This window comes from Pteropus vampyrus, unplaced genomic scaffold, assembly GCF_000151845.1.
Source record: "Pteropus vampyrus isolate Shadow unplaced genomic scaffold, Pvam_2.0 Scaffold321, whole genome shotgun sequence".
In the NCBI taxonomy this organism is placed as follows: domain Eukaryota; kingdom Metazoa; phylum Chordata; class Mammalia; order Chiroptera; family Pteropodidae; genus Pteropus; species Pteropus vampyrus.
In genome coordinates, this window is record NW_011889102.1 from 269948 (window position 1) to 295170 (window position 25223).

At 48.7% G+C, this 25223-nt stretch overlaps 2 protein-coding genes across 2 annotated transcripts in view; one reads left to right on the forward strand and one right to left on the reverse strand.

Moving 5' to 3' along the window:
- The first annotated feature begins 5236 nt into the window (after positions 1–5236).
- TMEM86A (transmembrane protein 86A) lies at positions 5237–9727 on the forward strand. Its single transcript, XM_011377759.2, has 3 exons — positions 5237–5411; positions 7613–7877; positions 8232–9727. The coding sequence occupies exons 1-3, from the start codon at positions 5391–5393 to the stop codon at positions 8666–8668; spliced, it is 723 nt and encodes a 240-aa protein (XP_011376061.1). The 5' UTR covers positions 5237–5390; the 3' UTR covers positions 8669–9727.
- Positions 9728–9804: 77 nt separating this feature from the next.
- The window catches only part of IGSF22 (immunoglobulin superfamily member 22), a 20505-nt gene continuing 5086 nt past the window's right edge, over positions 9805–25223 (reverse strand). Inside the window, exons 4-22 of the mRNA XM_011377760.2 lie at positions 24643–24742; positions 24520–24559; positions 24149–24323; positions 23368–23481; positions 22675–22837; positions 21775–22047; positions 20500–20784; positions 19652–19776; positions 19422–19563; positions 18972–19268; positions 17547–17849; positions 16574–16747; positions 16234–16362; positions 15435–15731; positions 14898–14986; positions 14503–14695; positions 13486–13785; positions 12363–12692; positions 9805–11105 (exon numbers count right to left, since the gene is read on the reverse strand). Coding sequence (XP_011376062.1) covers positions 11035–11105; positions 12363–12692; positions 13486–13785; positions 14503–14695; positions 14898–14986; positions 15435–15731; positions 16234–16362; positions 16574–16747; positions 17547–17849; positions 18972–19268; positions 19422–19563; positions 19652–19776; positions 20500–20784; positions 21775–22047; positions 22675–22837; positions 23368–23481; positions 24149–24323; positions 24520–24559; positions 24643–24742 — 3600 coding nt within the window. The 3' untranslated portion in view covers positions 9805–11034. The remainder of the gene's footprint in view (positions 11106–12362; positions 12693–13485; positions 13786–14502; positions 14696–14897; positions 14987–15434; positions 15732–16233; positions 16363–16573; positions 16748–17546; positions 17850–18971; positions 19269–19421; positions 19564–19651; positions 19777–20499; positions 20785–21774; positions 22048–22674; positions 22838–23367; positions 23482–24148; positions 24324–24519; positions 24560–24642; positions 24743–25223) is intronic.

Genomic DNA, 25223 nt, shown 5'->3' on the forward strand with positions numbered 1-25223 from the left:
GAGGTCAGACTCTAAGGGCAGGGTGGAGAAGGGCCAAGAATGAGTCTGGGTGGTGGGAAGGCAAACAGAGAATAACCAGCATGGAGGGAAGATGCCTCTACTCTGCAAGTGGCCTATGTATATGATTATTGCCTATTGGGTAATTAAACATTAAATCAAACCCTGTGAATGACAGTTTTATGCCTTATGTTTTATATATTTAGGTATTTGTGTGTCCAAACTTATTAAAATCTGTGCTGCTTAATTAGAGGTTCTGGGTGGGACAAGGGTACCTATGTTTTTAAAAAGCTTCCCAATTTTGATATTCTCTGCTTTTTGAAAACCATTGTTATAGTTCCACCTTCTCATTTTTATAGATAGGAAAACTAAGGTCCAGAGAAATGAAAAATGCCCTGTTTGGCCACTCTCTGTTTGAGAACTATTTCTTAGGTGTCATTAAAGGGTTTAGCTGGAAAACTGACATATTTGTATGTATTATCTAGCCCAATTCCTTAAGTTTACTGATGAGGAAACTGAGATGCTAAAGATGGAGAATGATGTGCCCAGTTAGTTATATAAGTCATATAGTCATATAGTAAGTTAGTTATATAGTAAGTCACAGAAAAGGGGGAACTAGTACTAAAGACAGTATTTCTAACTCTTAACTCAGTGTTCTTTCCCGTCAGACAGGAAAGAAAACAGAGCAAGCAGAGTTCATTGGCCACTGGGACTCTATGCAGGAGGGGCCTAGAGGCACAGGGGAAGGCTGTAGGTGACCCCCAATCCCAAGCCTTGACTCATTCTTATTGCCTCTGGCTCTAAATCTCTGGTTGTCAATGCCATCACTAGAAGAGGATGTCAGCATAGGCTTTAAGGAAAGGTGGTCAGGGCTCAAAAGAAAAAGTTAGAGGCCTGTTGTAGGAGGGGCTTACAGGAGACTTCAGCTTGAGGGTTTCTCCTCAGCTAGCCCAAGGCGGAGGTCCAGAACTAGGGCTGCAGTGTCACCATCCCAGAGTGTTTAAAATTCTTTGATAGCTGTTAATTAGGGCTAATTAGGGCTGGCTACTCTCAACCCCATCCCTAGTTCCCAAAGCCTGACACATAGCTACTTCCCTCCAAATCAAAGACGACTGGCCTATCTTTTAGATGTATCTGAAATCTCCATCTCCAGGAAGCCTCCTAGACTGAAATTTCCTGAAACCAGCAGCCCTTCTCTTTCTCCATTGTGGGGGAGGAAGAAACTTTCTTCTACCTCAGGTTCTTTTGGCTCATTTAATAATCAAATAGACGTGACACAGATAAACAAGAGAAAATAACCAAATTTAATATATTCATATGCATGGGAACCCCACATACATGAGAGGTTCAGGGACAGAAAGTTAAAATGAAGTATATATGGCATTCTGAGCTAAGGATGAGGTGAAGTGCCTTGGGGGCTTCAAGGGTCATTGCAAGATGATAAAGAGAGCAGATGTTTAGAAATTAAAAGTTTGTCCTGCCCTATAGATAGGTCATAAAAAGTTATTTCTGGTAATTACTCTTATTATGTGCAAGGCTTCTAATATAAATTCTTCAAGGGAGAGGTAAAAGTTTCTCATGAGCCTTCAGGGTCTTGATTGCCTTCAGCTCAAAATAATTCACATGTCAAGTGGCACATTTTCAGGAGGCCTGTTCTGAATCCCTACAGTTCTCTTTTCTAAAGAAGTTTCACATTCCAGAAGTTTTAGTACACTATTGGCATTAAAGCTTAATTTGGAAAACATTTCGAATCAATTCATTCCATCTTATCCACCTTGATCACACATAAAATTTCCTCTCTTAAGATTCCTTTTCATAAGCTTTCTACAACTTTCTGGGTCCTTTTTAGTTTGTCTCTTGTTCTCTTAACCAATTTAGAAATAATGAGTGCAGAATTACTCCATTTCCCTTAATGAAAATACATCTCCATACCTCATACTGTTTTTGTTGTTGTTGTTTTTTGTTGTTGTTTTATTTGTTTGTTTGTCATTGTTGTTTTACAAATAATTGCCTTTATTAAAGAAGATAACATAGAGGTGTGAAGAATACAAATTATCAAGTCTTAATTAAAAAAAAAAGAAAACTAAGAAAAATGGCCATGGACATGATGGCTAAAAAATTTACAAATATAGTTAATCAATTAAAGCCAAACATAACCTATTTTTCTGATATACAGTTATTTTACCTATTATTATTATTTCTTTGTAGATTTAATTACATATATTAGAACGCTTAACCTTTAAAAACCTCAATTTCTACTGAAACTGAGAAGTAAGCAATTGTGAACTATCTGCTACACCAATATTCTTTTAGAGTGATATATTTATAAACACATTTCATAATTTCTAGAAATATATACTTCCTCATAGTACAATTTTTTAATGTGGCACAAAACATGTTTACTAATAGACCCAAATATCTTTATAGTTTCTCTACAATAAGAAGCACAAAGTAGATAAATCTATGTTAAGTAATTAATATTTTATTATTTTATCTTATTTGGAGATAATTTAGACATTCAGTGAATTTAACTTGACTTGTCATTTAACTTAGCAAAGTTCTAAGGTTTCAAGTTACCAAAAAAGTTTTAGGAAACCACTTTTAAGTACACATACAATATAATTATTGCTAAAGAGTTCACCTAAAAATAACGTTTTACTTTACATTTATTTAATTTATTTGTTCTTAACCATTATGTTTAGATTACTTATGAAAATTTCATCATATCGAGTTATTTTTCTTGCTGACAAATTTTGCAACAGAGATAACATGAACCTATTTGACTAATAAATCTGTGTAGAGTAATTAAAAGTATTATACTTAATGTTAATAACTCTAAAGAAATGCCTATTTAATCAAACAAAACTCAAACTAGCTTTAATATCAAATATTTTCCCAGGTCAACTGATTCTGAAAAGCATTTGGATTAGTTTCTGTTGTATTTTTTGAGAATTCTTATATAAGTGCTTGTTTGTTTAAGCCAATTAAATAAAGCTCTTTTTATAAATTAACAATACTATCTGAAAGTAGAAAAGACCACACAACAGAGACCTCCTAGCCTTCATCTTAAAATTACTGCCATTTCAATAATACTGTAATAACTGTGTATGGTGCCAGCTGGGTACTAGACTTATCAGGGGGATCACTCTGTAAATTATATAAATGTCTAACCACTCTGCTGTACACCGAAACTAATATAATATTGAATGTCAACTGTAATTGGAAAAAAAATAAATAAAATTACTGCTATGAGTATGATAATGTAAAAGAATAGTTGCATCCAAACTGTGTTTCTGGCATATGGAATAAATTAAGTTTAACTATATATGGTGAAAGCTTTTTCTTATTAGTATTTGTGGAGAAAAAAAATTAAGATTCGTATTTATCCTTGGCAAGAGAGACTTGGAATCAGAGAAGCTGTTTGTGCTTGGAAAAAAAACCCTCTAGTTTCCCATTTTCTTCAGCCTTAGGAATTGGAGATGATAAAAATAGGTGGGCTTTAAATTGCTTCTAGAGCTACATTTCTGGTTTTGCAAAGATTTGTAAGAAAAGAATAATTACTCTCAAAATTGGGATCTAACTTAAGTGACATCATAGGTTGATCTATTTGTCTAACTCAGATTTTTAATTTGCATCTTTTCCTCTGAGTACATAGCTTTAGTTTAGCTTGGGGAGGAGGCTCAAAGACTCTACATACATGAGAAGTTTAGGGACAAAAAGTTAAAAAGAGCTATATATATGGCATTCTGAGCTAAGGATGAGGTGAGGTACCTTGGGGACTTCAAAGGGTCATTGCAGGAAGGTAAGAAGAGCAGATGTTTAGAAACTAAAGGTTTGCTCGCCCCATAGATAGGTCATAAAAAGTTATTTCTGGTAATAACTCTTATTGTGGGCAAGGCCCCTAATATAACTTCTTCAAGGGAGAAGTAAAAGTTTCTCATGAGCCTGCAAGGTCTTTGATTGCCTTCAGCTCAAAATAATTCACATGCCAAAGTAGCATATTTTGAGAAGGCCTATTCTAAACCCCTACACCAGGGGTCCTCAAGGGCCCCAGACGGGTATAGGTTTAGAGACCTGTTAGGAACTGGGCTGCGCAGTAGGTGAGTGGCAGACGAGCCAGTAAAGCTTCCTCAGTAAGCTTCATCTGTATTTGTAGCCATTCTCCAGCGCTATCATTACTGCTCCCCGTCTCCTCTCCCCAGTCCACGGTAATATTGTCTTTCACGAAACCAGTCACTGGTGCCAAAAAGCTTGGGGAATGCTGCCCTACATGTTGGGCTTGGAAGGTACCTTAGAGATCATCCACTCATATATGAAGAAATCAAAGCAAGAGAGGAGAAATGATTCCTCCAATCACATAGCATGGAAGTGACGAAACTGGCACTAGATCCCAGTCCGTGTGACTAGCTATCAGTTTGCCCATGAAATTCCCATGGTTCTGGACACTCTCAGTTCCAAATGTGCCTGTGTACCTTTAGTCTGTGTAATATCAACGTTAAATCTGCTGAAGTTGTATTTTTGGCAGAATTCACACACTCTCTTGGGTCCTTAAGTATGCTTAGGTCTGCCTGTGTGTTCTTGTGTGTGTTACAGTCATCTCTGAGTTATGAGAGGTGTGTGCTTAAGGGTAGTTGAGTATCTGTGTTTGTTATGGCTCCATGGGCTGCTCTGTGTGTCCATAAGTGTGTCTGTGTTTATGTTGACGGATGTATGTTGACCTGTGGTTGTCGGTTTTGTATCTATGTACTTATTATGCCTAAGTGTAATTGTGATTCTGTATGTGCTTGAGTATATGTTGGGATTATGGGTCTATGGGCTGCCATGTACCTATTTATGTACCTTTTTTTCATGTTGACAGTTGTATGTATGCTACCATTGTGTGTCTATCTCGATGCGTTTGTACACAGTGAAGGTTGTAGGTCTACCTGTGTCCTTGTGGACTGCATGCTTAAAAGCTGAAGGAAACCTGTCTTTGCCTTTTATCCCAGGTTATGAGAAAACATGTGTAGCCGTGTGTTCAGGACAGGAGTGTCTGTCTCTCAAGCAGTCTCGGTCCTCACTCAGGAACTGGCATTACGATCACTTTCTGGGATGCCTTGGCACTGCTTTCCCTGGAGGCCCGGCCTTTCGCCCCCTAGGAGCAGAAGCTCCTGGGGCCTGGCGGGCGTTTCCAGCAGTCCCCGCCCCCTTCCCATTCCAGCCCGCTCATTGGCTGTGTCTGCGGTTACGTTGTGGGGAATCGCAGAAAGACCCTCAGCGCCCGGCGCGCGGGAGGTATTGTCCGTCATCCCGGGCTTTGTTACGTCGTCGCATTCTCACCTGACCGCAGGCGTGTCCTGGCAGCTGCAGCCGGGAGAGGGGGACCAGTTGCCGTCGCCGCCGCCGTCGCCGCCATGGTGTCCCCGGTCACCGTGGTGAGTGAACGAGCAAGCGACCGAGCCAGTATCCGGCGCGGCCGGAGCCCACCGGCCTGGGGACTGGGCTACCGGCCTGGGGACTGGGCTACCGGCCTGGGGACTGGGCTAGGACAGGCCAAACTGCCGGGGGCCGAGGAAGGGCAGGGATCCCGCAGTGGCCGGGGTCCCTGGGCGGGAGGCGGTTGCTGTCAAGGCCCCCTGCTCCTCAGACTCGCGGCGCCCTTCCTCTGCGCGCCCCCCCCCACCCCGCCCCGCTTGCTCGCGGGAGGGAGGGGCACAGTGGGCACGTGACTCGGAAGCGTGACTTTGTTGATCTCTGTGCGTCTGGCGCGGGTCGGCGGGGTCGCTGCTGGGGAGAAGGGGACAGCAGCGGGCCGCCGGGTTCAGCGTGAGCAGACCATCCGGAGGCGTGAGAGAGGGCGAGGGAGGGCAGGAGGGTGACTGGGACCTCCTGAGACTTCTGTCCCAAATTCGTTTCCTCCCTTTCCTCTTTTTATAAACAAGTCTGGGGCGGAGTAGGGGATGCTCCTGCGTCCAAGCATCACTGATAACACGCTGGAAGGAAAAGGGTCGTTCTCTATTGACACCTCTTCCTATTCGGACTTTCTCAACTCGAACCTTTGTCTCTTCCCCATCCTTCTTCTAGTGCTGGCTTCTCTTTGACTGTCAAAGGCTCCCCAACTACTTACTGCCTATTTTTCCTTCTAAGAAATATGGGGCTGGGGGAGAGGTGTAGAGCAGACGTTAATGCTTCCAAGGGCTGGCAGGTGGATGCTCGGGAGATCTGGGGACTGTGGGGGATGCACGTCTTCTTCAGTCTCCTCTTATGCCCCCTGCCCTGCCCAGCCTTGACGAGATAATCTCTGGACAAGGGGCTTAGTCATCTCTTCTCCCCGCTCTCACCCTGGCTGAGCAAGGGCAGGCTTGGACCCTGGAGCCACCCATCTTCCTCTTCCCAACCTTCTCCATCACAGCCTGATCAGTCCCCAGGTAACTGGTGGTCTGGAAGTCTGAGTGTGTCCCCAGAACCTTGTGCTAGACAGCTCACCCAGTCAGATGTACAGTCACTTTGGGCAGTGAGTACACAGGGCATCTCAGCTGCTCTGAATAGCTCTCAGAGACCTTGTATCAGAAGCCCAGGGAAAGCAGTTTCAGGGGATCACATATTCAAAATATTTGCAGCAGCCCCCTCCTTCAACTTGGAGGATGCCCACAGTATCCTTAGACACAACCTTTCTTTAGCTGCCCTCCCCCCTAATCTGGCTGAGACCAAGTCAGTTGTCTAACTTCCCTCTCTCAGTTCCCCATCTCCTCCCAGCCTGTCTGCTGGCTTCAGATCAAAAGCTAGGAAGAGAACCCCCACCCCTTCCTGCCTCTCTTTCTGATGTGCCTTGAATTGTTCTTACTCTCTGGGAAATGAGACTGACTGACCCGCCCCCTCCCAACCCCCAGATCCCTGAAATCATTGGAGTTTCAGGGACAGTTTTCCTTCTCCCAACTCATGGGTCCATTTCTCTAGCCAGCATCCATATCTCCTCTCCTTGCCCTTCATGGTTACCTTTAGGCAGGGGCTGCTGAAGTGGAAGCTGAGGAGCACACTGGCTGAGGAGAGAGCCTATGGGGGCGGAGGTGGTTGGCAGTGCCCCACCTCATGCATTCCTGGCACTCACCTGGTGTTGCCAGGGCCTTAAGCCTGCCTGTTCCCTGGCCTCACAGCTAAGGATCACGAGTTAGCCAGTTGTGGCGTCTCTGTGGTTTCCTGCTGACTGCGCTCCATTCCAGACAGCTGGGGGCTGATGCCGGCAGAGAGAGGCTAAAGGGACTTTGGGGAGGGAGAGGAAGGGAGCAAGAAGGGAGAAGCATGGGGCTGCAGGAGGGGACACTATTCCAGGGTCTGTTTTCTACCCAGTGAGCGACTATTCTAGTCCTGCTCCAGGGCTAAGAATGGACATGGCCAGCAGGAATGGTGGAGCCCTTCCTCTTCCTAATTAATTAAGCCTCTGGGTGGTGATGGGCTTGTTCACATTCTGCTGGCTGGTTGGGGCAGACCAAACTGGTTTGTGTGTGTCAGTCCTCCCCACCTGGGAGGTGGGCCCATCCCTGGGGTGGATGACTGGGCTGAGGGTGCTGGCCCTGAGCTCTCTTATGGGCTCTGAACTCCCAAACTCTGAGTGCTGCCCTTGTCCTATGTCCTCCAGGTGAAGAGTGAGGGACCCAAGCTGGTGCCCTTCTTCAAGGCCACCTGTGTGTATTTTGTGCTCTGGCTGCCCTCGTCCAGCCCATCGTGGGTCAGCGCCCTCATCAAGTGCCTGCCCATCTTCTGCCTCTGGCTCTTCCTTCTGGCCCATGGCCTAGGATTCCTGCTTGCCCACCCCAGTGCCATTCGCATCTTTGTGGGGCTCGTCTTCTCCACCCTGGGTGATGCCTTCCTCATCTGGCAGGACCAGGGCTACTTTGTGCACGGTCAGTTGCTGTAGTCGCTCCCTGGGAGGAATCCTAGGGTTGGGGGCTAGAGGGTGTTAGGAGCCAAGGATTTGGGAGCTTTCGAACAAGAATGTGGGGAATCTGAGGGGTTCTGAGACCAAGAACTGTGGGGGCCCTGTTCGAAGATGACCTTGCAGGTGATCTGGTGATCAGTTCTGGAGTTCTTCAGGGTAGTGGAGGGGGGTGTCTTTACCTATGTGGATTTCTTCTCACTCCTGTTACTCCCAAAACGAAGCTCCTGGGTTATCCCAAGCACTCCACTCCTACTCCCACCCCATTACGCGTTACTCACCTGAGCCTGCCCTCAGCATCCCCTCATTCTCTCACTCCCAGGTCTACTGATGTTTGCCGTGACTCACATGTTCTACGCATCGGCCTTTGGCATGCGGCCACTGGCTCTTCGGACAGGTCTGGTGATGACAGTGCTGTCGGGCCTGTTCTATGCCTATGTCTACCCGGGCCTCTCAGGTGCCTTCACCTACTTGGTGGGGGTCTACGTGGCCCTTATCAGCTTCATGGGCTGGCGGGCTATGGCAGGGCTACGGCTGGTTGGGGCAGCCTGGCGCTGGACTGAGCTGGCAGCAAGTGGTGGTGCACTGCTCTTTATCGTCTCAGACATGGCCATCGCCCTCAACAAGTTCTGCTTCCCCATTCCCTACTCACGGGCACTCATCATGTCCACCTATTATGCTGCCCAGATGCTCATTGCCCTGTCAGCTGTCGAGAGCCGGGAGCCAGCGGAAGACTACAGACTGAGCAAGGCCAATTGAGAGGCTAGGGTCTGGTAACCCCTTTGTCCTCCTGGGGCTGGGGTCCAGAACCTGGGACCTACAAGAGCTGGTTCAGGATGGTTGAAGTACCAGCCTGGGGCAGCAGGGACCACCTGGAAAATGTACAAGTTTGAGGGGGTAAGCAGGAAATGATCTCTCTAGCAAAGCTAGTGGTCCAGAACAATGCTGAGAGCTAAAAAGAGCTAAACTAATGCTCCTTGCTAGAGCCAGAAGTAGATATCTCCTCACCTCTACCCCATCAGGACTGTCAAAGCCCTTCTTTGACAGGAGGGCGATGGTGCTTGGCTTCTTGACCTCCCCGTACTTCTACTAGATGGGAGAGTCTGACTCACCCATTCTACTCTTTCTGATCTATGTAGAGTTGAAGGGGAGGGGAGAAATCTGTGCCAGGGCTTTAAGCCCCTTTTACAGGCCCCTAATTGGGAAGATTGGATGAGGGTAGAGTCTCTCTTTCCCTCATCTATCCTTGTTACTTGAACAATTTCAATATCTATGTGGTGGGTGGGAAGATGAAGTGGTGTCTGTCCTGGTAGGCAAGAGAGGGGACTTCTTTGGCCTGGGAGTTTGGGGTCTCAAGGATTCAAGTTGGTCCCATCTCTTTCAAAGGCCAGCCCAGAGCTCAGGCCCTATGTCACTACCCTCAGACCCTAACCCCAGGGCTAGGGTGAACCATACCAAAGGAAGGGGCTAGCTTGTGTGTCTGTGTGTGTGAGTCTGTGTACAATCTGTCTCTCAGCCTATGTCTTTCTCTGCCATCTGTCTCCATTCTGCTGTCAAAGTCTTATGGAGAGGCCTCAGGGAGCTGCTCTAGGGGTGCTGAGCCTGGCTCAGAGGGCTGGGAGCCCCCACATCCCCCTCAGTGCTTTCCTTCATGCCACTCCTGTACTGGGAGCAAGAAGAGAGGGCTCTAATGATACTCTAGGGTCATAAGACCCAAGGCACATTCAATGCAAGGGGAACAAGGATGGGACAACTCCATCCTTTACTGCTCATGTGAAAAAAAATAAAAACCGTGGGCTGTTGGCTGCCCCACTTGTCTGTCTGTGTGGCACGTGCCTGTCCTGGAAAGGAGGGGGTGGGGACATGGAGCCAGGGGCCCTGGATGTCCTCACAGCCTGGGTCACAGTCTTGGCCAGTGCGTCTTCACGCCTGACTGGCTCCCTGGTTCTCTGGTAATACTGTGCTGGTTGGAGTGGGTCTCACTTCCCTGGTCACATATGAGTGAGAATGTAGTTCAGGAGGATGGGGGATGGGTAATATTTGCCACCATCCAAATTTGTCCTTGATGCACTCACCTACACACTTAGTTACCCAGTCCTCCTGCTGCCCACCTCCTCCCAGACCTGCTGCCTGCTCCAAAATGATCCAGAGCCCCTTCAAGCATCTCCTCTCTCCTTGGACTCTGGGCTCAGTTGAATAGCTGGGAGGAATGGAATTAGACTGGTGATTCATATTGTTTATGTGAAACTCTGGCAGAATAACACATACCCTGACCTCAGGGACATCTGCATCTTAATGGGCAGGGCCCTGACCCAGAATTTGAAAGGGAAGCCTTGGGAGGTATAGAATATGCCATTAGAGAGGTCGTACAGTTGTGAGGATGTGATAGGGGACTCAAGTCCCATGTGGGTATTGGATGAATCAGTGATTTTCAAACAAGGGTTTTTGCAGAAATCTCTGGTGGAAAATAGCAAAATAATAAGTAGTGGAGGGAGGCTCAAAGACCCCTATCCTTTGTTTCAAGTCCACTAGCTTCTTATGATTTTTTTAAAACGAAGGATTCTGCTGCAAAACATAAGTTGATGCTGGATGACTAATCCTTTCTAGTCCTGAGATGCTCTAGCTCTCAAGTGGTGGGAACCCTGGATGCTAAAGAGGCAGGGTCCTGATCCCTTCAAGCACCGGAACTCTGATGACAGACCGACCTGGTATAAAGAAATGGGAGGGAGCAGGATGGGGAGAAGGACGAATCTGGTAACACTTGCCCACCCATGCCCCGAGAGGAGGGGTGAGTACAGTGTGGTTGCGGAGGAGAGGAAGGCGAGTCAAGGCCCACTCAAAAGGGAACTGGTCACTTCCCATGTGGGTTGGTTTGGACCAGGCTCTTGGAGGTCTGGGTTTCGTGTATCCCCATCCCATTTCTACCTCCTTCGTCCCTGCTGTACACCACCCTCAGGAACAGGCAAGAGTGAGCTTGGTCAGTTTATTGTCCCATCCCTTCACTGCATGTTTACACTGACAAGTACCAGAGAGCAGACTGGGCTTCCCTCACTGGAGCCATGCAGTAGACAGGCCAAGAAGCCCCACATCACAACATCCTCCTGATTCCTGGGCTGCGCCAAAGCTCACATAAGGTACTTTGATTTCTTCTGCAGACCCTCCATGACTGATGCTAGAATTGACTTGTCATCTTTGTCTGAAAGAGCAAAACAAGTATTAGTGTTAATGATGCTAGGGGCAAGGGAAACTCCATATTGCTAGATTCGTAGTTACCAGGAACCAGGGGCTGTACCCTGCCTGGGACTCTCAGTCCTCACCCGAGGCTGAGCCTGGGCCCGGGTCCCAGCCCCAGTCTCCCAAGATCAGCTTAGTCTGTGGAGACCAAGAGCACTTAATATTTGCCAGGCATTGTGCCAGGCATTTCCGTGCCCTATCTCATTTAAGCCTCACAGCAGCCTTAAGAATTAGACGAGAAAACAGTCTTGCCAAGGTCACATGGCTGGTCAGTGGTAGAACCAGGATCCTGGGCCCATGTGCTTACAACCAGAATTAAGTTGTCAAGGATCTCCTGCTGAAGACTAAAAGCCGATGTGTCCCCATAACGCCTTCCCTGGCCTAGTTTTGCCACACAGTTCAGTAGCCACTCTGAAGGTCTCATCACTTAGTTGAGAACTTGAGAGACAGAGCAACAGGACATGGCCTTTCCCCAAGGAAAGGCATCTATAAAGGGATGAAAATGGTCTGTAACCATGGTGACCATGGACCCCAATGGAGTCCCATGGAGAGTTCAGGGAATGGCAGAGGATGAGGCTGGAGAGGTAGTTGGGGTGGGAGAGGGCCCTTGTTGGTTGGGATTTTATCAAGAGTATTATGGGAAAGCAAGAGGGAGTAAGGCAGGTCAGCCTTGCATTTAGTGAGTTCATGCTACTGGCTGTGTAGCTGTGAAGACAGTACATTGTGTAGGAAGGAATAAAATATTTCCCCTACATGTGCACACATGAGCAGAAACGTGGCACAAGTGTGAAGAGGGAGGGCCCCCACTAGGTTCCCTTCAGTCCTTCCCCCATTTGTGCCTCCCATCTGTTCTTAAGCTAACCAGTAGTTTGTAATCTTGAATCCCTTGCAAAAATTTGTAAACACAGATTCCTTCCAGGGCCCTTCCAGAGAGATTGTGATTGGTGAGTCTGGTTTAGGCCTGATCACCAGTATCTTTTTCAAGGTGAGTCTAGGCCAACCAAGTGTTGCAAACTACAGTCTGCCAAGGGTTTGCAGACTCCCACGTTCGCCAATGTTTACACCATCTGATGACAGATTAAATAAAAAATGTTGCCAGCCACATAAAGAGAGTCAACAGCCCACAAGACTGCTGTTTTGTGCCTCTACCCCAGATGGGAGGCAACCGACCTCCTGCCCTCAACCCCACCCCAGGCCCCAACCCCCACGGCACCCTCACCGTAGACCGTGAGTGTGCAGCTGCTGCGGTCCTTGCCCAGCTCGTTCTCCACCAGCACACTGTACTCTCCGCTGTCCTTCAGTGTACAGGTGGGGATGACGATTGTGCACACACCACTGGTGGAGTTGTACCAGAACTTGGAGTTGGCTGTGATGTTGACATCGCCTTTGTAGAGGGTCACAGTGGGCCGCGGGTTCCCGAGGAAGGCACACGTCATGGTGCAGTCCTGGCCGCGCAGCACTGTGTGTGGCTTGAGCGGGGTTATGAAGCGAGGTGCGTGGCGCCAGTCCTTCTGCTGGTATGGCTTCAGCTTGGTGCTCAGGTCTTCGACTGCGCAGGTGGGATGCGGAGGTCGTGAACACCCCCAGGTCCCCACCTGTCACCACCAGCTTAGAGCTTGGAAGGTGCCTAGCCGCTGACCTGAGACGCAGCTCGTGGAACCCCAGTGACCTGGGTTAGATTCCCAGATACCATCAATTCTGAGGCTTTTTTACTAGTTCCTAAAGTTCCCTTTGCACCGTCCTCCCACCCCCTTGCCACTTCATGACCTAAGCCACGACCTAAGCCAAGTCTGTGGGTTTTATGCTTTTCCAGACCGTGGAGTTCTAGATTTCTTTCCAGCCACCAGTTTCTCAGACCTGAGATGTTATCCTGCTTTTAACTCCCCCTCTAAGCTTTCCCATGTCATCCCAGCCTCCATGGTCTCAGCTCTCTCCTACTTAGCCCTGTATTTCTCATTTCCTGCCACTATCCCCACTCTTAATCCCTTCCCTCCAGGGTTTCTGGACAGCAAACCTGCTCCCACTCCTTGGAGACCCTTCCCAGTCCTCAGCACCTTCAGCCCCCTTGGCCCAGCACTACATCCCTCGCCCCTCCCTCCCACCACCCTTCATCACCTCACCCCCAAGGGTACCTCCCCAGCTCCTCTTTAGTCCCACCCATCATGGTACCTTGAAAGTATCTTCTCGCCTAGGCTTCCTGACCTCTACTTTTCTCCTCAGCATCCCTGACCTCAACTGTTCTCTATTTTACCTCAAATCTTGGGTACCCCTTGCAATTCTTATGTTATCCCTAGCATCAGGGATCTCAGATGTAACCCGAATCCTCAAATACCCTGACTCACTCTTGTCCTTGTTGACCAGCCAAGTATTCTTGGAGTCGAGCGGGTCGCTGTCACCGACTTCATTCCGGGCCACCACTCGGAAGTAGTACTTCCTGCCAGGGAGCAACCCAGTCACCGTGTACTTGTTGCTGAAGACACGCTCTGCCGCTGTGAACCAGGTGGCAGTGCTGGCATCCCGTTTCAAGATGACGTAGTGGGCCTCACCGTCGTCCTGCACATCAGGGCTGTGGTTCCAGGTCAGAGTCACCGTGTTGGGGACCTCCTCAAACAGCCGTAGGTTTGTGGGTGGCCGCGGAAAATCTGATACAAACAGAAGGTCCATCAGCCACCCTGGGAGGCCTGAAGTATTGTGTCCCCATGCCAGCTACCTGCCAAGCCCTTTGAGTTTCAGGCAGCTGGTGTCTTGGAGTCACAAAGAACTGTTTCTGAAGTACTTCTATGCTATTTACCAGCCCTGTGAACTTGGGCAAATTACTTATCTTTTCTGAGACCCAATTCCTCACTTGCAAAACAGGGCTAATAATTACTATCATAGAAATGGTGGGTAAAGTACCTGGCATGCAGTAATTGTTTAATAAAAGTTTATCCCTTCATCTCTTGGGAGTTTAGGGCTTTTTTAAAAGCTTCCAGCCCTCTCTAAGAGGTCACCCCAATTTTTAATGGATTTTTAATTTTTAATGGATTCATCTCCATCTGTTCCTCCTGCTTATCACCCATTCTCTGCTTTCTTTTTCCCACCTCCTCTGTATGTGTCCCGAAGGTCACCAGGTGTGACTGCAGAAACTGAAACCAGGGCTTCATCCTAGTTCAATGTCCCCGGGCTTCATGATGGTGAGAAAAAGTGGAAACAGCCCTCCCCATTAAGGCAAAGGCTGATAAACCCTTACTCTGTGGTGCCAAAGAAGCCTTCACTACCTTAAAGCATGACTTTATAGTGGTAGGAGTTCAAGCAGCAGTGGAGCTATATTTTGGAGAGTATATAGGGATGTTCCTTGAGGCCTCTGCCCACTGTCATACCTGCCACTCGCACATGGATGTCATAGTATGCCTCGCCAAACTCATTCTGGAGCAAGATGCGGTACACCCCGGAGTCGGAGCGCTTGGTGTTGTTGATCAGGAACTGGGAGTGGTCTTTGCCCTTCGTGATGGTTTCCCTGCCCTTGGTGGGGATGCCATCTTTCTGCCAGATCACGTTAGGTGGTGGTGAGCCCTGGTCATGACAGGAGATGGCACCAGTGGTTACCCAGGTGGTATTTGGGGGCAGACCCTCCCCCAGTGTTGAGGAGTCTCCTGCCAGGCTGTAGTGCCAGGTGTCTGGGGAGGGGCAGAGCTAGAGGCAGAGACTATGATAGCTACAGCAGCCATCTTGGCTAAGTGGTGGGCATCTAGGGTCAGGATCAGGAAGGACTCACAGAGAAGGCAGCATGGATGAAGAGGGCTGTCCCAGCACGAACCACCATGTGACTCTTCAGCCGGGCACTGAGGTCAAACTTGGGGGCAGCTGAAGCGGAGGAGATAGAGGCAGGGGTATGGACCTCTCCCTCCAGAAGATACAGCTTTAAGTCTCCTGTCCAAAGCCTTTCCCAACTTCTCCTCTTTCATGCCCCTGCTACAGGCCACACAGACATCTAACAGCCCGGCATAACTGTAAAGCATTTATTTGTTTCTCATCTCTCTCCTTCTACTAGCACATAAGACACTTGAGGGCAAGTCCAGTATCTTATTTGTTTCTATATCCCTCACACCTCCCTTGGAACACAGTAGATACTGAGTTTTATGAGCATAATGGTTTTTTTAAAGGAGTGGGCTCTGTACAGGCACAAGTATGGATGACTTTTTTCTTGATCACAGCATCATCCAATTTCCCCCTGTGGGATGAAGTTCCACAGAGGAAGGTTTGGAAGCTATGATACTGAGGCCTAAATCCCCGGCCCTCTCTGTGTCCTCACCTGGTGGTGGCATGGCACGGACTCCCTTGTCCAACTCCACAGGTTCCCCAACTCCAGCCTCGTTCACAGCTCGGATTCGGAAGAAGTATTTCTGTCTCTCGGTGAGGCCTCCCACCGTGTAGCAGGTGCCTGAGATGGGAATCTTTGTGCACTTGGACCACTCCTTGCTGTCTTCGGCTCGCATCTCGAGGATGTAGCCGGAGGGTGGGTCTCCCTCTGCAGGTTCCCGCCAGGCCAGGGAGATGCTTGAGTTGGAGGAATCAGACACATGCAGGCCCTGGACCAGGCCTGGAGGTTCTGGGGTGCAACACACATCCAGTCAGCCTCCAAACTCATCTTCACTCAACCCTTCGCCAATTCCCACACTCAGTACCCCTGAAACCTAGCTTCACCACTTCTACCTCCAACTCCCACAGTTAACACCCTCAATTCCCAACCTTGTACACTCAACAGCCTCTCAAACATTTATCCAGCACCCCCACTCCATCCTCAAACATGCTTCTCCTACCTCAGTGAATACCAGAAATCCTCTAAGTTTGATAAAAAAACCCAAAAAACCCAAACAAACAAACAAAAACACTTTTTTCCACTCTGCCTCCTCACTGTCCCTGGCTGATTCTCAATGTTTATTTGCTGGCTTTCTCAGGTGTCTGAATCTTCTGCCTCCGGCAGGCTGGCAGCTCTCAGAAAGTGGAGACTCTTTGACCCCTCCTGTTAGACTTTCCCAGAGAAGGAATCTTCTCTCTACCTTGAATGGGCTAATTCCACTATGTGTTGGGCCTGGCAGCCCCAAACTCACTGACAGGGTCTTTGGCCACCACTGAGTTGGATGGCATACTGGGATGTCCGGGGCCTGACTTATTCACAGCTATAACTCGGAATTCATATTCTGTATCCTCCAGAAGACCATCCACGGTGCACTTGGTGTCTGAAATGGGAATTTGAGGGGTCAGGAGGCCAGGAGGCCCATAGGGTAGGAGACCATAGACTGAGAGGACACAGAGGAGGGCATCATGGGATACCGTTGAAATCCCCAAAGGAGTTGGGGGAGGGAGTATATTCAGAGCAACAGGGGTACATGGGTCCACCCAGCAAAGCCTACCTTGGTCCCTCCTGGGCCTCTGTTCCTAAGAACTCACCCTGGATGGGGTCCTTATTGACTGGCACCCACAGGTTACTGCCTTTCTTCCTCCTCTCCACAATGTAGCCGAGCACTGGGGCTCCCCCATCCTGGGTCGGGGCATTCCAGGTGATGGTCACGGCCTCTTTGGTCACGTCAGTAACTTGAGGCTGGGAGGCAAGACCTGGGGGCTCTATAGAGGTTGGAGAGAGGGCAGAGGTTAGAAGAGGTAGCATGTAGACAGTTGGCCCACCCCATGCTGATCTCTGGCCCCTCCTTAAAAAAACTAAAACCCATGATTCTTAACTCTGGTTGTTGCACATTAATATGAAGTGTGAAGTAACAAAACAAAACAAAACAAAAACCAACAATAACTATTAGTATCTAGGTCTTACATCCAGATATTTTAATTTAATTGGCTTAGGGTGGAGGCCAGGCACCAGCATTTTAAAAAAGACCTCAGGTGATTTTAATGTGTAGCCAAGATTGAGAATTACCGTCTTAAACCTTCCAACATATATCACCCCCAATATCCTAGTTCTTAATTTACTGTCTTGATGCATTGGGACATGGAGATCAGTTGGGAGTGTAGCAATTAATTAACTAGTAATCATAATTAAAATACTGATATTACCAAGGGTTTTCTTTGAAAAAAAAAATTACCATGGAATCAAGGTTATCCCTAGAATAACATCTCTCACTTGGATTCGAGATGATTTCTGGACTAGAGAAACAAGTGCAGTCAGTTTCCTGGAGTTGTGCACAGTTCAGGATATACACACAGGAGTACGTCGTGCATGTGATCTGACTGAAAAAAGTTGAGAATTCCTGCCCCAAACGATGTTCTGCTCTTGCTCTGGAATCCATCTATCTCATGGGGTGGCTAGAGAAATGACCCTGTGTAGTTCCCCACAGGCCAGTATTCCTCCCTGGCTGAAGGCCCACATCCTGACCCTAGGATTTCCCATTGAGCACGGGGCTGTCTCACTCACCGATAGGATTTCCTGCAAATACTTCGTCTGTCTCCAGTGGGTCGCTCACTCCTTCCGAATTGACTGCCAGGATACGAAACTGATAGGCTTTTCCCTCTTCCACTTTGTTGGTGGAGAACTTGGTGACTTTGCTGTCCACTTCACCTATTTTAATCCAGGCCTTCTTGCCAACTGCCCTCCGTTCCACTATGAACTGTGTCACAGGACGCCCACCATTGTCCTTTGGGGCCTTCCACTTCATGTGCACACAATTACCCGAGAGCTCCAGGAACTCAACCCGGCCCTGGGGAGGCTTGGGACGGTCTGAGGATAGAAAATAGCATCAAAATGGGGCTTTGGAGCAAAAGATCAGAGCCCTTTATCCCACTTGCTGGAGGTCTAGCCAGACTCAGACATAGCTAGATTCTGAGCTTTCCGTATCTCGCTCTTCCCTGTGTGCACTGCCCCTCCTTCTAAGATTGTCTAACGAGTTTGATCCTTTCCCCTCTGAGACTCCTGCCTGCCTAGGAATGGGCGGACTGGACACCTGAGGGTCCCCTGATTCGGCTGATTCCTCTTTTTCCCCTTACAGACAAGCTCTTCCCCTCTTCTGAGCTTCCAAAACTCCAGTGCTTTCTGGTATTATAGTCGCCTTATGTTATAATTACCTGTCTACCAGTTTTCATCTTATTTGGGTTAAGGGACTTTTGGGGATACTTCATCTCTGTGTCTCCAGTACTGAGAACACAGAAGAGGTACTTAGTCTAGGTGCCGAATTGAACTGAAACACAAACCTTCCCACCCCACAGCTTGATGGAGATTCAGGTGGAGGTGGTGAGTGTGTGTGTGTGTGTGTGTGTGTGTGTGTGTGTGTGTGTGTGTTGGAAGTTGAATATGAGTTCACTTAGGCCAGCTTCTCATCTCTTTCCTTAACCTTATGTTCAGACCCATTCCCACCTTCATACCATCTTTTTCTCCAACCTCATTTTATCCTTTACCCTGTCTTACCTCCCCTCACTCCATTTCACTTCAAACCCCAATACTCTTACCAACAAATCTCACTTCCATTCTTAAATCCCACTCTTCTCTTTCACCCTCATTTCCACCTTGTTGTCAACTATGTCCTCATCTCGAAGTCAATAACAATACTAAAGTAACATTTGAAGGTCTATTATGCTATGACTCTGCTATGTGCTGCTTTAAATTCACTTGAAATAGGTACTAAGAAATAAAAATCACCCTGTTCCACAAGAGAAACTGAGGCTTAGGAAGGTTAATTGACTTGCCAGCAAGGCCACCTAGTTAAGAAGTGAGGTTCTGGCTACAAAGCCAGCACTCCAATCCTAGTCTCAACCCAAACTCCTACTCTGACCCCAGCCTGCCTCCTACCCGGAGCGCCGGGCAGTAGGTGGCCTCAGCCCAGCCCAGTCAGGGTCTTGCCCTCACCCAGCACGCTGAGGTGCACAGTGGCCGTGACTGAGCCGTAGTCATTCTTGAGCTTGAGCAGAACAAGGCCGCTGTCCTCGCGCACGCACTTGGAAATGGTGAGCAGGGCCTGGTCTTCCCTGCGCTCCATGGACACTCGTTCCTCCTCGGTCACCTCCACGCCATCCTTATACCATGTCACTTTGGGCAGTGGTTTTGCCTTGAATGGCACCTTGATGTTCGCCGTGTGGCCCACCTTCACGGTCACGGGGTGTGCAGCCAGTGCTTCCAGTATGGACGGGTCGATGGTAGGAGGATCTGCAGGGTGGGGCGGTAGGGAAGGCTCTCCCAGCTGGCATGGGGGAGGCGCCAAGGGGGTGGAGGAGGAGCCCATGGGGTAGGGGAGGGGCTATGAGCATCTGGGAGGGACTGGCGTGGTTAAGATTTGTCTACAGTGGGCGGAGACCTCACCTGCAATGAATATAGAGGCTTCGCTCTCTGCGCCCTTGGCCCGGAATGTGTACTTGCCCTCGTGCTCGGGGCCCATGCTGGGGAAGATGAGCTTGTGCACCGCACCCTGCTTCACGATCTGCACCCCGGGCAAATCCGTGATCTAGGGCGCGAAGGGTGGGCCCGAGTGAGAGTGTATGCCCGATGGAACCCTTCCTCCTCGGTCCCCTTCCTTAGCTCCTGCCTCTGACCTCCTTGCCGTCCTTCAGCCACACGCCCTCCACCTTCTCATCGTTCAGCACTACGCACAGCTCAGCCGGGCTCCCGGTGGCCGCGTGCACGTCGGACATCCCGCTCTTCACCGTGGCCAGACGCTCTGGGGAGAAAAGGAGCAGGGGCTCTGGGAAGGGGCGGGTGTGCTGTGTCTATCAAAGTTATTTAGGATGAGCAGGAAATTTGGAAATGTTGAATGGGCGGTTCGGGAATGGTCAGTGTGAGGACTGGAGCAAGTAGGAGAGGTGTTGGGGGAAAGTCAGTGACATTGAGAAATGGTGACCAGGAAGACTGGGAGATGGCTATTGGGGGGAGGGGACCGTTGATCATCAGAGGAAGGTCAGTGGCGACTCAATATATTCAGTCAAAGAAGGGGAACATATGCAGATAGTAGAGTTGAGATGTTTAATTGTGGTTATGCTGGTCTGTGGGATGCCCAGGGTTATCAGGAATTGAAGGTGGTTAGGGTCAGTGGAGAATGTCAGGGCTAGTGAGTAGGGGCTGGTCAGGGTTAAGGGGAGTGTGGGATGATCAGGGTTGCTGGGGATAGACAGAGGCTGGAAGTGAAAGATAGATGAAGTCGAGGGATTTTTGACAGAGTTCGAGAGATGGGAGATGGTCAGGGTCTAGGAAGTAGAGATATTCAGGGCCTGGGAGGTCAGAGATGGTCAGAATTTGGGAGATGGGGCTTGTCAGAGTGGGGAGGTGGAAATTGATCATGGTCTAGGGGAGGACTGGAGTCAGTAGGAGGGCTGATCAGTGTCCAGGGTAGGGGAATGTTAGGGTCAGGGGGTTGGTCAGTGGGGACTGACAAGTTGGTGTATACCCTCCACGGTGACCATGGCAGTACTGTAGTATTCAGTGGGGTCCCCGTTCTGCTTGGCCACCACGGTGTACTCGCCACCATCACTGAGCTGTGCATCCTCAATGATAAGCTCTGCTCGCTTGCCCTCATGGTTCATGCTGTACTTGGTGCCACGCTCCAGCAGCTTCCCATCCTTCTTCCAGAACAGTGTCACATCCTTGGATGTCAGCTCACACTCAAGGCATGCACGGCTCTTCTCTTTCACACGTACATTCTTGAGGGTACTCACAAACTTGATGGGGATACCTGTGGACAGATAAACACTTGGACATACTCCCATCCTCCTACATCCCTTTTCTGCAGTGACCTGCTCCTCTTTTTGGCCCCAGAAAGCACAGGGACTTGTGACATGGAGTATGTTTGTGTGCAAGTGTGACCCATGGAGGTATCCACGAAGGTGTGTAAGTGTGACCTACGGAGGTACCTGGCAGGGAGAGTGCCAGCTCTGCCCCTTACCTGCTAGCTAACTGTATGCAGTGCATTCACCGAGTCTCAGTTTCCTCATATGTAAAATGGGATAAATGTCCCCCTTGGAACTCTAGCCATAACTGCATTGTCTCTCTGGTGTCTTGGTCTTTACACATGCTGTTCGTTCCCTCTGCTGAGGGTGTCTTTTCCTCTTCCCATTTCTCTGAAGCTGAACTGCTTCTTGTTCTTGGTAAAGCTGGGCCATCAACTCATCATATCCTTTCTGACATCACCAGGTGGTGCCCCTTCTTTGGACTCCCACAGCATCTGTGTCACCATCATGTCACATGTGATGATTCCATGTCATATGTGTTAAGTATGGTTCACATGTATGGCATGCTTCTTGGTGTACCCACCATCATGTGCAATTCTCCAAACTAGCTATAATATAAGAAAGTGAGGAGTCTAGAGTGATGTACTGTAATATATAATAAGAGAACCAGAAAGGCTAATAATTTTTTGCCTCATGATCTCTTAGCTGATAATAAAATTCCAGTGTTTCTTGACCCCTTGCTTGAGAACTTCTGTTCTAATTTCATTTCCACAACTGCCTCTCCCATTAGACGAGGAATCAGTGGAAAGGAGAACCTCTTTCTCTTTCTAGTACCCATTACAGGGCCTTGCAAAGAGGAGATGGATTGACAGATAGATGGGTGGATAGATGGATGGATGCCTGGCTGGCTGGCTGGCTCGCTGGCTGGATGACTGCTCACATGGAAGTTGCTATAATATGAAGCCCACCCTTCAAGCTCTGGCCCAACCACTCACGGTCAATAGTGAGCTGGGCCTTCTGTACCAGGTCCCCCACCTCAGCAGAGAACTCGCCGCTGTCACTGAGTCTGGCATCCTTAATCTTAAGCGTGTGGGTCAGACCATCCTCAGACACTGTGATTTCATACTTGTCGTCCCTCTTCAGCTCTTTCCCATTGAACTTCCACACAAAGTCGGGCACTTTCTTGGAAAGACGGATCTCAAACACAGCTGTCTGGCGCTCTGTCACCTTCATTGGCTTCATTTCTCCTAAGAACCTCACCGGCTCATCTGCAGCGAAAAGTAGGAGGGGGCAATCACTGGGTTGCAGCTCCGGTCTCTCCCTAGGGCTGGTGTGGTGAAGGGGGCATGATGACTCAGGTGTCATTGGCCTCCTGTAGCCCACAGTTGGAGAGAGTATCCTTCCTTTCATTCCTCTTGTAAATCATGGAGTGCCTTCCCATGCTGTTCATATGGTCTCCTCCACAGTAATGTTAACAACAATTAGAAAGGACTTACACAGTTTTAGATATGGCCAATTTTCACATATTAATGTATCCAATTCTCACACGGGTAGATTCTACTCTTATTCCCCATTTTAAGATGGGGAAATGGAGGCAAAGAGAAGATAAATAACTTGCTGCAAATCACACAGCTCATAAGGGACAGAAACTGGGATTCGAACCCCAGTGGTTAGCTCTGAAGATGATGCTTTTAACCACTACACTACATTGCCCACGGTACTTATCTCACAGTCCTCTCCTTTACAGCCGTATTTCCTTCCTCCATGAATTCCCATCCCGTGCAGTCCTTTCCTGTATAACCCCATATTCCTTTCTCCCACGTCCCAGGGACCCTATCCCTGGCTGTTACTCCGCCCAGACCCTGACCATGTGCCCCTGATGCCCACACTCATACCCAGCACTGTGAGCTTTGCACTCATCCGCTTGTCACCCACGGACAGGCTGTAGGTGCCTGCATCGTTCATATTCACGTTGGTAATAACCAGCATATGCTTGGTGCCCATCTGTTTCACATCATACTTTCCCAGGGAGTACTGGATCCTCAGTGGTTCATTATCCTGCCCCATGAAACAGGCAGAAAAGCTGATGAAGCAGGTTAGCAGGAGACTTCCAGAGGTCCCCGTTTCCCAAGGCCAACTTGAGCTGGAGGCGCCATGTCTACCTCTGTACAGATCCTCAAATTCACCCAGTAGCCCCTAAGATCTCTCTGACTTCATTACCTGGCTTGGTGAGATCCAGGGTCCCTGCCTCCCCCAATGCCTGAACTCTTAATATAAATGAGTTTATAAGATGCTTTCTCTTAGAGACCCAGATCTTCAGTGACCTTCGGGACTATTTAACCCAGCCTCTTCAGATTGATAGACTGAGGCATAGAGAGAGGAAAATAATTGTCCCAAATCAAACAGTAAAGTAGTGGAACAGCTAAGAATAGAAGCCAGCTCCCGGCCAGTTTCAACCATACCAGGAGGCATCTTCTTGATGGGATCAAAGAGAGGACATGGCTGATGGATGAGAGGGTCTGGGAAGGGAAGGGGTGCAGAAAGGAAATAATATTACCATTGTGGATCCTGCCTAGGTACTTCCCCACCTTGACCCATGTCATCTTGATATTAGGGTCCTTCAGCTCCATGATGCAGTCAAAGACCACGGTGGTATCAATCTTGGTCTTTATATCTTCCAGAGGCTTCAGAATCCGGATGGTCTAAGAGATTGTGATAACAAAACAGCAGGTGTCAGGGGCACCTGAAGTTTGTGCAGTCTGTGTCCCCAGTGCTGGAGGAGACGACCAAGAGTCTGGGGAGAAATGACTAGGCTGATTAGATAGTTGTGTTTCCCCTACCTCCTGCCACTGATTAACTGGAAGATTTAGGGGGAGACAAATATGATGGGAGATGAGAAAAGCACCCTCATTCGTGGGACGGTCACTGTGGACTTGAGTTCATTACATATATTCTCTAGTTCCAGTGTAGATGCTTAATAATTATGAGTTGGTCAAGTGAATGAATGACGACAACATGAAAGCAAATGAAAGAGGAAAGTATAATTTTCATTTTTCAGATGAGGAAAATGAGGTTCAAACAGATGCCCAAGTTCACACAGTTAATAAGGCATTAGAACTAGGATTTGAACCCAGGGCTTTCTGACTCCAAAGTCTATATGTAAATAAATTAGGGAATGGTGAAGAGAGGAGAGGTAGAAGGAAGGTGGCTTGAGTTCCTTTCCTGCTTTCACCCTGCACACACATATGCCTTTGAATATGTGTGTGCAGGGTGGGGAGACCTTGCTGCTGGGGGACACACAGACACTAGCGCTTTTGGTGAGACCCAGCCCCCGTCCTGCAGACTCCTGCCCCCACAATGGACACTGACCTCCACCTCCACTTTCTTCATCGATTTGAGCTTCTTGAGCAGCCCCCGGAAGTCGGTGAAACCATACTCCATGCAAACCTTCTCAAAGTCCTTCTTGGGCACCTTGGACAAAATCTCCAGCATCTCTTTCTCATCTGTCACTTTCTTCTGCTTCTTCTTGGGAGCAGGGGGAGCCCTGGGAGGAAGTAGGTGCCAAGCTTGGACTGAGCAACTCTCTTTGAAGACAAAGGGAGCCTCTCCTAACCTTGAGATGCCCATGGTTTCTTGGAGCCTGGGCTATTAAATCAGGGCCCTGCTGAAAGGCCTTCAAGAAGCTCTAGCCTAGAGGGTTGGGGGACAGCACCCAGGGCAGAGGAGACTTGCTGCCTTACCTTTTCTTCAACATCTTTTTGAAATCTATTTTATCTTGACCTGAAGGCAGAGAGAGGGACAGGGTCAGACAGGAGGAGTTGATCCTTAAGAAGAAAGGCCCTGGGAGGAGGGGGCTGGCTCACCCTCTGTCACCATCAAAGACACGGTGTAGATGGCATCTGCATGGTCATTGCTTGCAATGCACTTGTAGTTGTCAGAGTCATCCGAGGTCAGCGGCTCCAGCTGGAGCAGAGTCAGGCCATTAGTAGGGGAGGGGAGAGGAGATCACTGGGAGACTTTCTGCAGGTTGGGACAGGAAGGCATTTGGGGGTGGGGGTGGGGAGGAGCTGAGTATGTGTGGAAGTTTGAACAGCCTCTATGATTTGGAGGTACCAGGTAGCAGTCAGTGTGAGTGTCTGTGTTTGTAACCTCATTCTGCATCGGCCTCTTCCCCTCAGCTGCCTTCCTGGAAGACAGGGACTTCCTCTGAGTTGTAACTATCTGCAGTCTCAGGCACTCAGCTGAGCACCCCTTTCTTTAATACATATTTACTTTCTCCTACCTGGCACTGGGCTGAGCCCCTGAGGAAACAGTTGTAAATAAGGCTGCCTCGGTGCCTGTAGGATGGTACTTACATCCCAGCAGGTTCTCAGAAAATACTTGCTGAAATAATGAGTTTGTGTAAGGGGTGGCCAGTGGGAGGACTCTGGGGAAATTTGTATTT